This window comes from Heterocephalus glaber, unplaced genomic scaffold, assembly GCF_053883595.1.
Source record: "Heterocephalus glaber isolate CG9 unplaced genomic scaffold, H.glaber_assembly_v1.0 deba00001744, whole genome shotgun sequence".
NCBI classification, from domain to species: Eukaryota; Metazoa; Chordata; class Mammalia; order Rodentia; family Bathyergidae; genus Heterocephalus; species Heterocephalus glaber.
In genome coordinates, this window is record NW_028258450.1 from 1907750 (window position 1) to 1918423 (window position 10674).

A 10674-nucleotide genomic window follows, 5' to 3' on the forward strand; every position below is an offset into this window, starting at 1 on the left:
ATGGGGGAAGAGAAGGCGGGTCTCGGGGGAGCGCGGGCAAGGGCACCCCGCGCCGCACCCCCCCGGCGGAACTGGCGGGCGGATTGAAAGCCATCAGAGATAAGAGATGAGCGGGTCCCTAGGAGGCCACCGAGGGCCCGCGCGCGCACAGCCAGCGCAGGGAGGCATCCCCGGCAGCCCGGGGGAGCTGTCCCGGGCCACTGGTCACCCGGGGCGAGGCCGGCGCAGGCCCGCTGGTCACCACCCGGATGAGAGCCCCGGCTACCTGCCACAGCGGGAAGGAGCCTGCGAGGCCCCAGGCCGGAGCGACAGGGACCCGGGCTGGACTGCAGGGGTGACCCGGGCTGGACTGCAGGGGTGCCCAGCGCGGGTGCCGCTCCCGAGACGGCAGGGGCTGGCGGGCACCGAGTGGGTCTGCGCGCGACGGTGGGAGGTGCGCGCCGGGCAGTGGGAGGTCCTGGCCCCGCGCCCGGGCTGGGGGTGGGGGGTGAGGGGCCAGGGGCGGGGCCTCGCTGCTCGGCGCAGCACAGCCTCGCCCGGCTCAGTCGCCGCCGCCGCAGCCAACGCCGCCGCCACCTCGTGAACATGGAGACCCCGGGAGTCCGCGCCGGGGCACGCAGGACTCCGCGGCTGCTGTGCCTCGCGCTTCTGCTGGCGGCGCACCCAGGTAGGGCCCGGGCCGAGGGGGGCGGGACGCGGGCGGCTCCGGGGAGCCCGGAGGGCAGGGGCAGAAGGGGCTCCCACCCTCCCCAGGAGGCCAAGGCGGGGACTCCAGCTAGGGAGGACAGAGAGCTGGGGACACCACGGCGTGGATCAGACAGGACCCGATCCACTTGCCCTTTCCCACGCAGGACGCTGGAATCTGGGCCCAGCGCCCTCTGCCTTCTCAGACCCAAGAGTCCAGGTCCCCAAGTGGCTTCCCTAGGACATAGAAGACCCAAGCCCCTGGGCTGTCCCCTCCAAGGTTCTCAAGTTTGAGGGAGCTTGGCTGCCTTCAGCAAAGCTACGCCGCAGCCAAGCAAGTGGTTCCTACAATATGAGAGTTTCCCCAGCCAGCATTCAGAGTCCAGACTCCATGGAGAACCCGCCTCCCTCGGAAAGGGCCGAGTCCCAGCCCTGGCAGTGAGGGTGGATGGAGCAAAGTGTTTCCGAGTGACAGTGCCCCCTGCCTGGGGCCCCCATCAGTGCACACACCTGCAGGCGGTGGGAGGGACAGGGGCAGGGACATGAAAGGGGCCGAGGAAGAAGAGGGCATCTGGCCTTCCTCACTGCCTGCGCCTCAGACCCAGGCGGGCACCAGCCCGCCGCTCCCCTGGATGCTTGGGAATCCAGGCCCCTGGCACAGCATGGTAAATAATGGGTCCCCTGGGGTAGGCCTGGGCCGGGCCAGGCAGGGCCGGGTGGGGCGGGGAAGGGAAGGGAGGCTCTCTAAGAGCTGAGCGTGGTGCCCAGAGGGTAGAGTGCGTGCTTCTCTGGCACTGTCTGCCAAGAGTCAGGACCCAGCCTCTCAGGCCACAGGAGTCTGGGCCCCCAGCCCCTCCTCCCCCATGACCCCAATCCTAGCCTCAGCTCTGTCCCGAGCCAGAGCCAGGGTGACACACCTTACCTCCTAGCTCTATGAGAGACAGGAGACGGGGGCACCTGGGGGTCTCTGACGCCAACCTGGGCAGGTCTCAGCCAGCCTTTCCCTCCCACATTCCTGAAACCTGCCCAGCCCTGTCCCCCCTCACCGCCCCACACACCTATCCCGCCTGGGCCCTCAGCTCCTGGCCCAGCCACAGCCCACATCCCAGGCCCCCATGCATGAGAGAGCAGCGCCTGGTGCCAGGAGAGATGGGGGGGCGGTTCAGGGAAGGGTGCGGGAGGCGGGGCAGGCACTGAAACCTGGGTGGAACCAGGAAGGAGGGAGCCCGCCCTGCCCAGACAAGGTGTTTGCTCTGGTGGGAGAACCGGGCCACAAACAGCAGCCCTACCCCCAGGACACTGAGCAAAGGCCACCAGGGTGCTGCAGAGCCCAGGGGGAGCATGGCTCTGCAAGGGAGAGTTGGGAGGAAGGCTGGTGGGGTCCGAGGCGCAGAGATGAGAGATGGAGAGAGAAAGGAGCTGAGTCCGAAGGAGGAGGGCTGGAGCTGGAGGACAGTCCGGTCGGTGGCAGTGGGAGGGAGCTCAGGTGCTGTCCCCAGCTGTCCAGGCCGAGATGCACGTGTCCGTGCCCCCTCTGGTGGAGGTGATGCGGGGAGAGCGGGTCAGCCTGAACTGCACCCCCTCAAAGAAGCCTGACCACTTCGTGCTGGAATGGTTCCTGGTGAGTGCCCGGGACAGCGCAGGGCTGGGAGGTGCAGGTGCTGTCTGTCGCCCACATCGTGGCCTCCTCAGGGCTGGGAAGAGTAGGAGATCGTCCCGCTGCATCTTGCTTTACAGATGGGGAGCTCAAAGCCCAGCAGGTGTCAGGCGGGCTGAGCAGGATTGAAATCCTCCTTCAGAATTTGGTTCTTAGGAGAGGGCCCCCTCGGGAGCCACGGGGGAGGAGGGCAAGAGGCAGACAGAGGAGGAGACACAGGGACAGAGTGAGCTGCAGAGAGGGATGTGGAGAAAAAAATCAAGAACAGGACAGGAACAGAGGGGTGAGAGCAATAACAGGAGGAAGAAGCAGACCCAGGGGACACCAGGAAGAAAAGGCCCAAGGGAGAGACCCCGGCTGGGTGTCGGGGAATGGAGCTGAGACCCGGCCCTCGCCTGCTGTGTCCAGATCGAGCGCTCCGGGGCCCGCCGCCGCCTGGCCTCGGCCGAGCAGCAGGGCTCCGAGCTGCAGCTGCAGCGGACCGTGCACGACCCCCGGGGCCGCAGACCCCCATACCAGCTGGACCCCCAGGGGAGCCTGGTGCTGGCCGAGGCCCAGGTGGGTGATGAGCGGGACTACGTGTGCGTGGTGACGGCTGGGGCTGCGGGCACTGCTGAGGCCACCTCAAGGCTCCGGGTGTTTGGTGAGTGTCCCAGGGACCCCTGAAAGGGGCAGGGCAGGTGAGGTGAAGAAGGGGCTCCTGACATGAACATCGTCCCCATAGCCCAGCCAGAGGCCGCCGAGGTGCTCCCCAACACAGGGACGCTGTCCGTGATGGACAGTGCCCCGCAGGTACCTGGGGGCCAGGCCCGGATTCCGGGGCCCGGAGGTGGGCTGGGGTGGAGGCTTGTGGCCCTCTTCGTCTGAAGAGTGGGGCCCGGGGGCCCAATGTCTGCTCGGGGGAGAGGCTGGTCTGCCTTGCGGGAAGAGGGGCCCCGGGCTTCAGAGTCCTGGCTCCCAGCCCACGGCCCGCCCGTGTGCCTCAGATTGCCACCTGCAGCAGTAGGAACGGGAACCCAGCCCCACAGATCAGCTGGTACCGGAACGGGCGGCTCCTGGAGCTGCCCACGGAGATGAATGAAGGTGAGCTCTGAAGCCAGCAACACCTGGACCAGGGTGGGTGGCACTGGGGCCCCGCTGACACCTCTGCCTCTCTCCAAGAGGGATATGTGACCATCCGCACGGTCCGGGAGGCCTCGGGCCTGCTGTCCCTCTCCAGCACCCTCTACCTGCGCGTCCGCAAGGCCGACCGCACCTCCAGCTTCCACTGTGTCGCTCAGTACAGCCTGCCCGGGGACCGGCACGGCCGCCTGGACAGCCCTGCCTTCAACCTCACCCTGCACTGTGAGTCCCAGGGATGCCACCCCTGGCCACACTGAGGCCCGACACCCCCAAGGCAACATGGCCTCACATTCCCTGTCAGGGCTGACTGTATGCTGCTGCTGGCTGCTGACCTGTGACCTCACGAGGTAGTGCAAGCCCCATCCCGACTCTGAGCCCTGCGTAGCTCCCAAGGGGCTCCACCCTTTCCTACTGAATCGAGCCCCGTAGGACATCTGGCTCCAGGTCTCACACTGATGCTCACTGACCTCTGACTCTTGACCTGTACCCTCCACTCACGTCCACCTCTGACCTCCAGTGCCCACTCTCAGAATAGGTGTGACCTTGAGCCTTCAAACATGACCTCTAACCTTTGACCACCCACAGCCTTCCCAAGCGGTACAAGGCTGACCTCTCTCTCTTAGTCCCTCCCCGGCCCCTCCCCAATTGTGACCCCCATCTTTCCTGTCCTTCCCGCAGATCCCACGGAACACGTGCACCTCTGGGTGGGCAGCCCATCCACCACGGAGGGCTGGGTGCGTGAGGGCGACTCTGTTCAGCTGCTCTGTGAGGGGGACGGCAGCCCCAATCCGGAGTACACGTTTTTCCGTCTTCAGGTGACACAGCCTGGCCCCTCTGGAGCCCTCAGCTCTGCACCAATTGCTAATTTTTTGGCGGTGCTAAGGATAGAACCCAGCCCCCAAGTGTGCCCGGCACATGCTCCACCGGGCGCCATCCCCAGCCCGGGGGTTTGGGTGTCTCTTGGCCTGGCTGGTGACCTGTGAACAAAAGGACCTCTGACCTGGCTTTAGAGTCCTGATTGAGCTCAGTGCCCGACTGGGGTGACCCTGAGCCCTGACTTGAGTGGGCTGTGGCCTAACTCAGTGTCCCCTGAGGGAGCGAAACCCCCGGGGCCAGGGTGGCACCTGAGCCTGGCCTATCACCTCGGGTCACAGGACAAGCAGGAGGAAGTGCTGAGCACAAACTTGGAAGGGAAGCTGACGCTGGAGGGCGTGAACCGGAGCCAGAGCGGGATCTACGGCTGCCGAGTGGAAGACTTTGATGCTGCCGAGGATGTGGTGCTCACTCGGACGCTGGGGGTGAACGTGTCCTGTGAGCACGGCCCGGCCTCCGCACCCCGAGTACCCATCTATCCCACCCTGCAGCTGCCCGGCATCCTGGATATACCACGTCCAGCGCCTGCTTTTCTGTGTGTCTGCCCTTTCCCCTCTCCCCTGCTCCCTGCCCTACCTCCTCTGACCCAGCAAGATCATAAGAGAGCTTTCCTGAGCCTCCCTCCCTAGAACCTGCCATGGATCCCCAGTGCCCTCAGGAGAAAGCCCAGGTCCTCCCCCCAGCCCCCATGGCACACCTGGCCAGCATGGCCATCAGTGGACCCTTCCTTCCTTCCCCCAGTCAAGACTGTCTCCTCGACACCTCACTTCCTCTTTTCACTCCTACCTCAACTCTTTTACTACCGTCTGTTCCTGGATCCTGGATTTCTTCTCCCTCTCTCCCCCTGCCCCTCCCTCCCTCTCTCTCTCTCTCTTTGCTTTTGGGCAGTACTGGAATGGAACCCAGGGCCTTATACATGTTAGGCAAGTGCTCTGCCACTGAGCCACACCCCCAGCCCTTTTTATTTATTTTTATTTTTGTAAAGTTTGAGACAAGGTCTTGATAAATTCCCCAGGCAGGCATTGAACTTGGGTGATTCTCCTGCCTCAGCCTCCCAAGTATCAGGTATTATAGGGGTGCACGACGGCACCTGGCTAGTGGATCCTCGCTTTCTAAGCAGGCTTCCAGTTGGATTTGCAGGGTAAAGGCTTCGCTCCTCCTCCTCCTCCTCAGCCCTCCATAGGGGTAGACCCTGTGGCAGGAATTGGGGACACACCCATGCACACAGACCTTTCCCTCCCCCTTGTGGGGGAACCAGATGGTAATGGCTAAGCAAGATGGACACAGAGCCAGAGGGACAAGGGATGGCTGCGAGCAGCTGGCAGCCCAGGATCAGGCTGCCGTGGAGGCCTTCGGGTAGAAAGTTTACAGGGAGCCCCCTGGGGCCGCATCCCCTGGGCCCGGGGAGGTGACAGAGCAAGGTTGGGCAGGGGAGGAAGCTCCACTGCAGCCTACAGAAGGCTTGGCTGGCCCCACAGGTGCTGGATGCTGGAACAGCCCTCAGTTGTGCCCACTTGGGGTGAGAGGGCTAAGCCTACCCCCCGCGCCAGTCTGTGCCACCCCAGGAAGGGGCACGACCAAGGGTGAGGGGTTGTGCAGCTGAGGCACTTCCCAGAGAGGGACAACAGCTGAGGGCTGGCAGCTGCCACCCCTCTCTCAACAGCTGGGGCAATCAGTCCTGCAGAGGGGGCAGGGAGCTCCGTCCACCGAAGGGGTCCGGGAGGCCACTGCCAGAGGGACAGGCGGATGGGAAGCTCAAGAATGCAATGGGAAGGCAGAGAGCTAGAAGCTGCAGGCAAATGAGCAGGTGCAGAGGCCCTGGGGCAGCACAGCTCACTTGGGAGAAAGGAGCAAGCAGGCTCTCCGGGACTCAGCCAAGAGGGGAGGCAGGAGATGTGCAAGAGGTGGGCCAGTGCCAGGCCAGGCAGGGGCTGACAGGCTGCTAAAGGAATGTGACCCTGGCGTCCAAGGAAGTTGGGAGCCACTGCAGTTTTTAAGCAGAGAGAAGGGCTGCTCCCTGGAGGATGGACTGAGGAGATGAGCGAGGGTGGACAAGCAAGGTGCTGGTCAGGACTGTTGGATCCAGGGTTCAGGAATAGCGGGGAGTGGAGGAGCCATCTTTTTTTTTTTTTTTTGGTACCGGCGATCAAACTCGGGTCCTTACGCTTGCGAGGCAGGCGGCGGAACCACTGAGCTAAATCCCCGGCCCAATCTTTTTGTTTTTGAGGGTCCTGCTGTGTAGTTCAGGCTGGCCTCGAACTCACAGCGATCCTCCTGCCTCAGCCTCCCTAGTGCTGGGATTACAGGTGTCCACCACCAGGCTTAGCCAGAAAAGCCATCATGAGGGCACAGCGATAAAGTCTTAAATAGCCAGAGCCTGGCATGGTGGTACATGCCTGCAATCCTAGCACTCGGAGGCTGAGTGAGGCAAGAGAATTGCCATGAGTTCAAGACCATCCAGGGCTATATAGTGAGACCCTGTCTCAAAAACAAACCAAAAAAAAAAGAAAAGGCAGAAATAGGCAGATGCTCTGGCACATGCTTGCAATCCCTGCTACTCAGGAGGCTGAAACAGGAGAATTGCAAGTGCCAGCCCAGTCCAGGGCAATTTAGATAGACTCCTGTCTCAAAAATAAAAAAGGGTTGGTGCTGTAGCTCGGTGGTGGAGCACCTGTGGGTTAGATGCCCGAGGCAGGGAAAAAAAAAAAAAGGAAAGAAAGCAAAGAGAAATAATGGGTGCAGCGTGATAGGGAGAAGGCAAGGGTTTGGGCAGAAGCCCAGGGTCTGTCTGGGTGGAGGCTGGGGTGACTCAGTGGCAAAGCGCTTGTGGCAGGTGCAAGGCCCTGCATTCCATCCCCAGCACCGAAAGAAGAAAAACATGGGTTTGGATGGTAAATCACAGGAAGACTCCCCGCCCAGGTTACCCATTAACCTGGGCTCCTGTGAGGGAAGTGGCCGCAGGGTGTGTATCTTGGCATCAGACACCTGGATTTGGGCTCGAGGTCCCAGATGGGAGAGTGGAAGCCTAGATCTGGACCGTTGTTCCTTGATGTTTGCCAGCCCTGGAGAGCCGCCAGGGCGCGGCGCCCCAGGGCGTGGGGCTGGGGACACTGACGCTGACGCCCTGTCCCCTCCTGCAGACCTGGACCCCCTGGAGCTCAGTGCGGGAAAGGAGCTCTCCGTGTTTCTAAACAGCAGCCGCATGGCGGTGACCTGCTCTGCCAGGGCCCAGCCTGCACCCACCCTGCGCTGGACCAAGGTGGGAGGGAGAGGAGCCCCGCTGATCCCCGCCTGCTCCCCTCACCCACCCACAAGGCTCACACCCTGCCCTGCTTCTCCCGGTCCCCTCCAGGACTCCGTCCCTCTGGAGAATGGACCCACGCTGTCGCTCGGCCCCTTCACCTTCGATTCCGCTGGCACCTATGTGTGTGAGGCCTCCATGCCCAGTGTCCCCCTCGTCAGCCGCACCCAGAGCTTCAGGCTGCTGGTCCAAGGTTCGGGGTGCAGGACGGCTTGGGTGGGGATGGTGGCAACTTGGGAACCGAAAAGGGCAGGCCCTCTGCGCTGCCCTTTTCCTCTCCTTGCCTCCGCTCTCCCTCTCCCGCCTGTCCCTTCCTCCGAGTGGCTCCTGCTCACTTTGTCCTGGTCCGCATCGCCCACAGGGTCTCCAGAGTTAAGGGCAAAGGAGCTGGAGCCCAAGGCTGAGGGCAGCTGGACGGAAGGGGACGATGTCGAGCTCATCTGCTCCGCCCGCGGCTACCCGGAGCCCGAGCTCACCTGGAGCCAGCCGGGTGGCAGTGTAAGGGACCCTCCTCTCCAGCCCCCTGCTCCCTGTGGGGGGGACCCTGCCCCACGCTTGCCCAGGGACCAGCCATCCCCACCTCTGCCCGCACCCCCTGCCCTTGGTCCCCAGCGCGGGCCTAACCGGAGCCTCCACAGCCAGCAGAGCGGGCCCAAGGCGGACAGGGCTGGGTGAGCAGCTCGCTGACCCTGCGAGTGACCAGCACCCTGGGCCGTGAGGGAGTCTCCTGCGAGGCCTCCAACTCCCACGGGCGACTCAGCCACGTCTTCCACTTCGGCATGGGTGAGGGATGCGGAGGCACTGAGGGAGGTGCCGGGCGCAGGGCTGGCTGAGCCCCACTGCACGCTGAGCCCTCCTGTGTCCCTGCAGTGGCCCCCCAGGCTGCCCAGGCTGGAGTGGCCGTCATGGCCGTGGCCGTCAGTGTGGGCCTCCTGCTGCTCGTGGTCGCCGCCTTCTACTGCATGCGACGCAAGGGACGCCCAGGCTGCTGCCGCCGCAGAGAAAAGGGGACCCCGTGAGTGGCCCAGCCCCAGCACCAACCTCATTCCCGCCCCCCTGGGCCACCTCCTGGGCCCCCCCGCCCTGACCCTAGCCCCAGCCCGCCACCCCTGTCTGTACCATACGAATCCTCATCCCCATCGCCGGGTCTCCAATCCCAGCCTGCCACAGCCCCATCCCGCCCAGGTCATGACACACACACACACACACACACACACACACCCCCATCTCGTGTCACCCTTGGCTTCCCTCACTGGTATCCCCAAGGCCAGCCCCAGCCCCATCGCCCTCTCCCATCCCCGCAGCATCTTCCACCCTCTCCCGACTCCTGAGCACCCCCACCGTGCCCCTATACTAATGCCAGCCGGGCTCCCTCCCCGGCCACGACTATGCCCAGCTGCCACCCTCTCCCCGCAGGCCACCTGGGGAGCCAGAGCTGAGCCACCCTGGGTCGGAGCGACCAGAACAGACGGGCCTTCTGGTGGGAGGGGCCGGGGGAGGAGCCCAGGGCGGCAGTGGGGCTTTCAGAGATGAGGTGAGTCGGGGGCCAGGAGCCCGCTGGGCACAGGGACAGCCTCCTGGGCACAGGCTGAGTCACCTGTTTTCTCTGCAGTGCTGAGCCCGAGACCTGGAGGCTCCGGGCACCGACCCTGAGCTGTGGGCACCTGAGAAGCAGCCCTGTGCCCCCTGCCCCTCCTTCTCCAGCCCGGCTGGCCATGTCCCTCCCTTCCTTCCTCTGCCTGTTGGCCAGGGACCCACTGCCCGGCCTGGCCTCCGGGAGGGGTGGTGGGAGGTGGGTGGCCGGGAGGCTGCCTTCCTCAGGGAGTGTCACTCTCCCAGGCCCCAGAATAGCTGCTGGACCCGAGCCCAGGGCCGGCCTGGGACGAGGCTGGAGGGTCGCTGGCCGTGGCTATTTTTACCTCCTCCCCCAAGCGGGTCCCCCCACCTGAGTCCTGCTACACAGTCTGACACTGGATCCCCTCCGCCCTCGCCCCCGGCCCTCGTCTGTGGACACTGGAGTCTGGAATAAATGCTCTCTGTCACATCCACACCGTCCAGAGCTCCCATGGGGGCAGAGGGTCGAGGAGGGACGCAGGTGGCTGTCCCCTTTCAGTGCCTCTCCCTGCCACTGCCCTGCAGGGCCTCGGGAAAAGCCTGACGTCATGGAGAAAATAGCAGGGAGAGAGCAAGGGTGTAGAGGCCGACTCGGCTGCCCAGGGTGGCAGGGAGAGATGCCTGGCTGGGGCACCAGGCCTGGCCCCTGAGGGCCAGCGCCAGGGCCTGCGTGGGTTGAGTGCTGTCCACTTAAGGAAAAATTCCTCCTCTCTGGAGCCCCAAGGGAGCTGAGCTGGAGGGGAAGAACTGTCTGTCTGTCTGTCTGTCTGTCCGTCTCTGCTGTAGACTTAGATGGTGGAACTATGGCTGGGCTGCCTCCTCTCAGGAGATCAGAGACCCTGCAGCGGAGGATTCCCTGGGAAAGAAGTGGGCCGGATGAGGGGCCTGGGCCAGAGGGAGGAGACAGAGACTTTCGGAAGCTAAGGAAGAGAACTTTGAAAGAGAAAAGGCCGGGTTTGGTGGAGCATACCTGTAATCCCAGCCCTGAAGGAGGCTGAGGCGGGAGGGTCTCAAGTTGAGTCCTACCAGGGCAGTCTAGAGAGAGCCTGTCTCAAAATAAAAAATAAGGACCAGAGCCGGGGATTTAGCTCAGTGTTTCCGGCACCTGCCTCGAAAGTGCAAGGTCCCAAGTTCGATCCCCAGTACCCAAAAATAAATAAATAAATAAGGGCCAGGGATTTAGCTCAGTGGTGCCACCACCTGCCTCAAAAGCACATGGTCCTGAGTTCGATCCCCCGTATCTAAAAAATAAAAAGAGCTGGGGATATAGCTCAGTGATAGAGCCCAGCCTGGATCCCATCCCCAGTACCAAAAGAAAAAAGACAGAAAAAGAGAAAGGGAAAAACTTAGGTAGGTGGGAGGACAGATGGGCTTCGAAGCTCTGAGATAAGAGAAAGATTTAGGGGGACAGAGGCGAACAGAG

At 63.4% G+C, this 10674-nt stretch overlaps 1 protein-coding gene across 4 annotated transcripts; it reads left to right on the forward strand.

Moving 5' to 3' along the window:
* The first annotated feature begins 509 nt into the window (after positions 1-509).
* Bcam (basal cell adhesion molecule (Lutheran blood group)) lies at positions 510-9685 on the forward strand. Of its 4 annotated transcripts, none has more exons than XM_004873136.4 (15): positions 510-667; positions 2184-2305; positions 2750-2984; positions 3066-3133; positions 3328-3424; positions 3503-3685; positions 4142-4278; positions 4618-4774; positions 7477-7595; positions 7689-7830; positions 7999-8135; positions 8276-8420; positions 8508-8652; positions 9054-9171; positions 9250-9685. In XM_004873136.4, exons 1-15 carry the CDS (start codon positions 586-588, stop codon positions 9253-9255), a joined length of 1893 nt encoding a protein of 630 aa, XP_004873193.1. In that variant the 5' UTR covers positions 510-585; the 3' UTR covers positions 9256-9685. The 4 variants fall into 4 exon arrangements, with proteins under 4 accessions (XP_004873193.1, XP_004873191.2, XP_087056873.1 ...); XM_021250888.2 differs by lacking the exon at positions 9054-9171 and adding an exon at positions 852-1349 and having other exon boundaries at positions 531-667; XM_004873134.4 differs by lacking the exon at positions 9054-9171.
* Positions 9686-10674: the final 989 nt, after the last annotated feature.

What these genes read in the sequence shown, in the direction of transcription:
- Bcam (XM_004873134.4), top strand. Translation starts at nt 586, where the DNA reads ATGGAGACCCCGGGAGTCCGCGCCGGGGCACGCAGGACTCCGCGGCTG. An exon ending in TCGTGCTGGAATGGTTCCTG is followed by an intron (nt 2,306 to 2,749) that starts GTGAGTGCCCGG and finishes TGCTGTGTCCAG; the next exon opens with ATCGAGCGCTCCGGGGCCCG. An exon ending in GCTGGGGGTGAACGTGTCCT is followed by an intron (nt 4,775 to 7,476) that starts GTGAGCACGGCC and finishes CCCCTCCTGCAG; the next exon opens with ACCTGGACCCCCTGGAGCTC.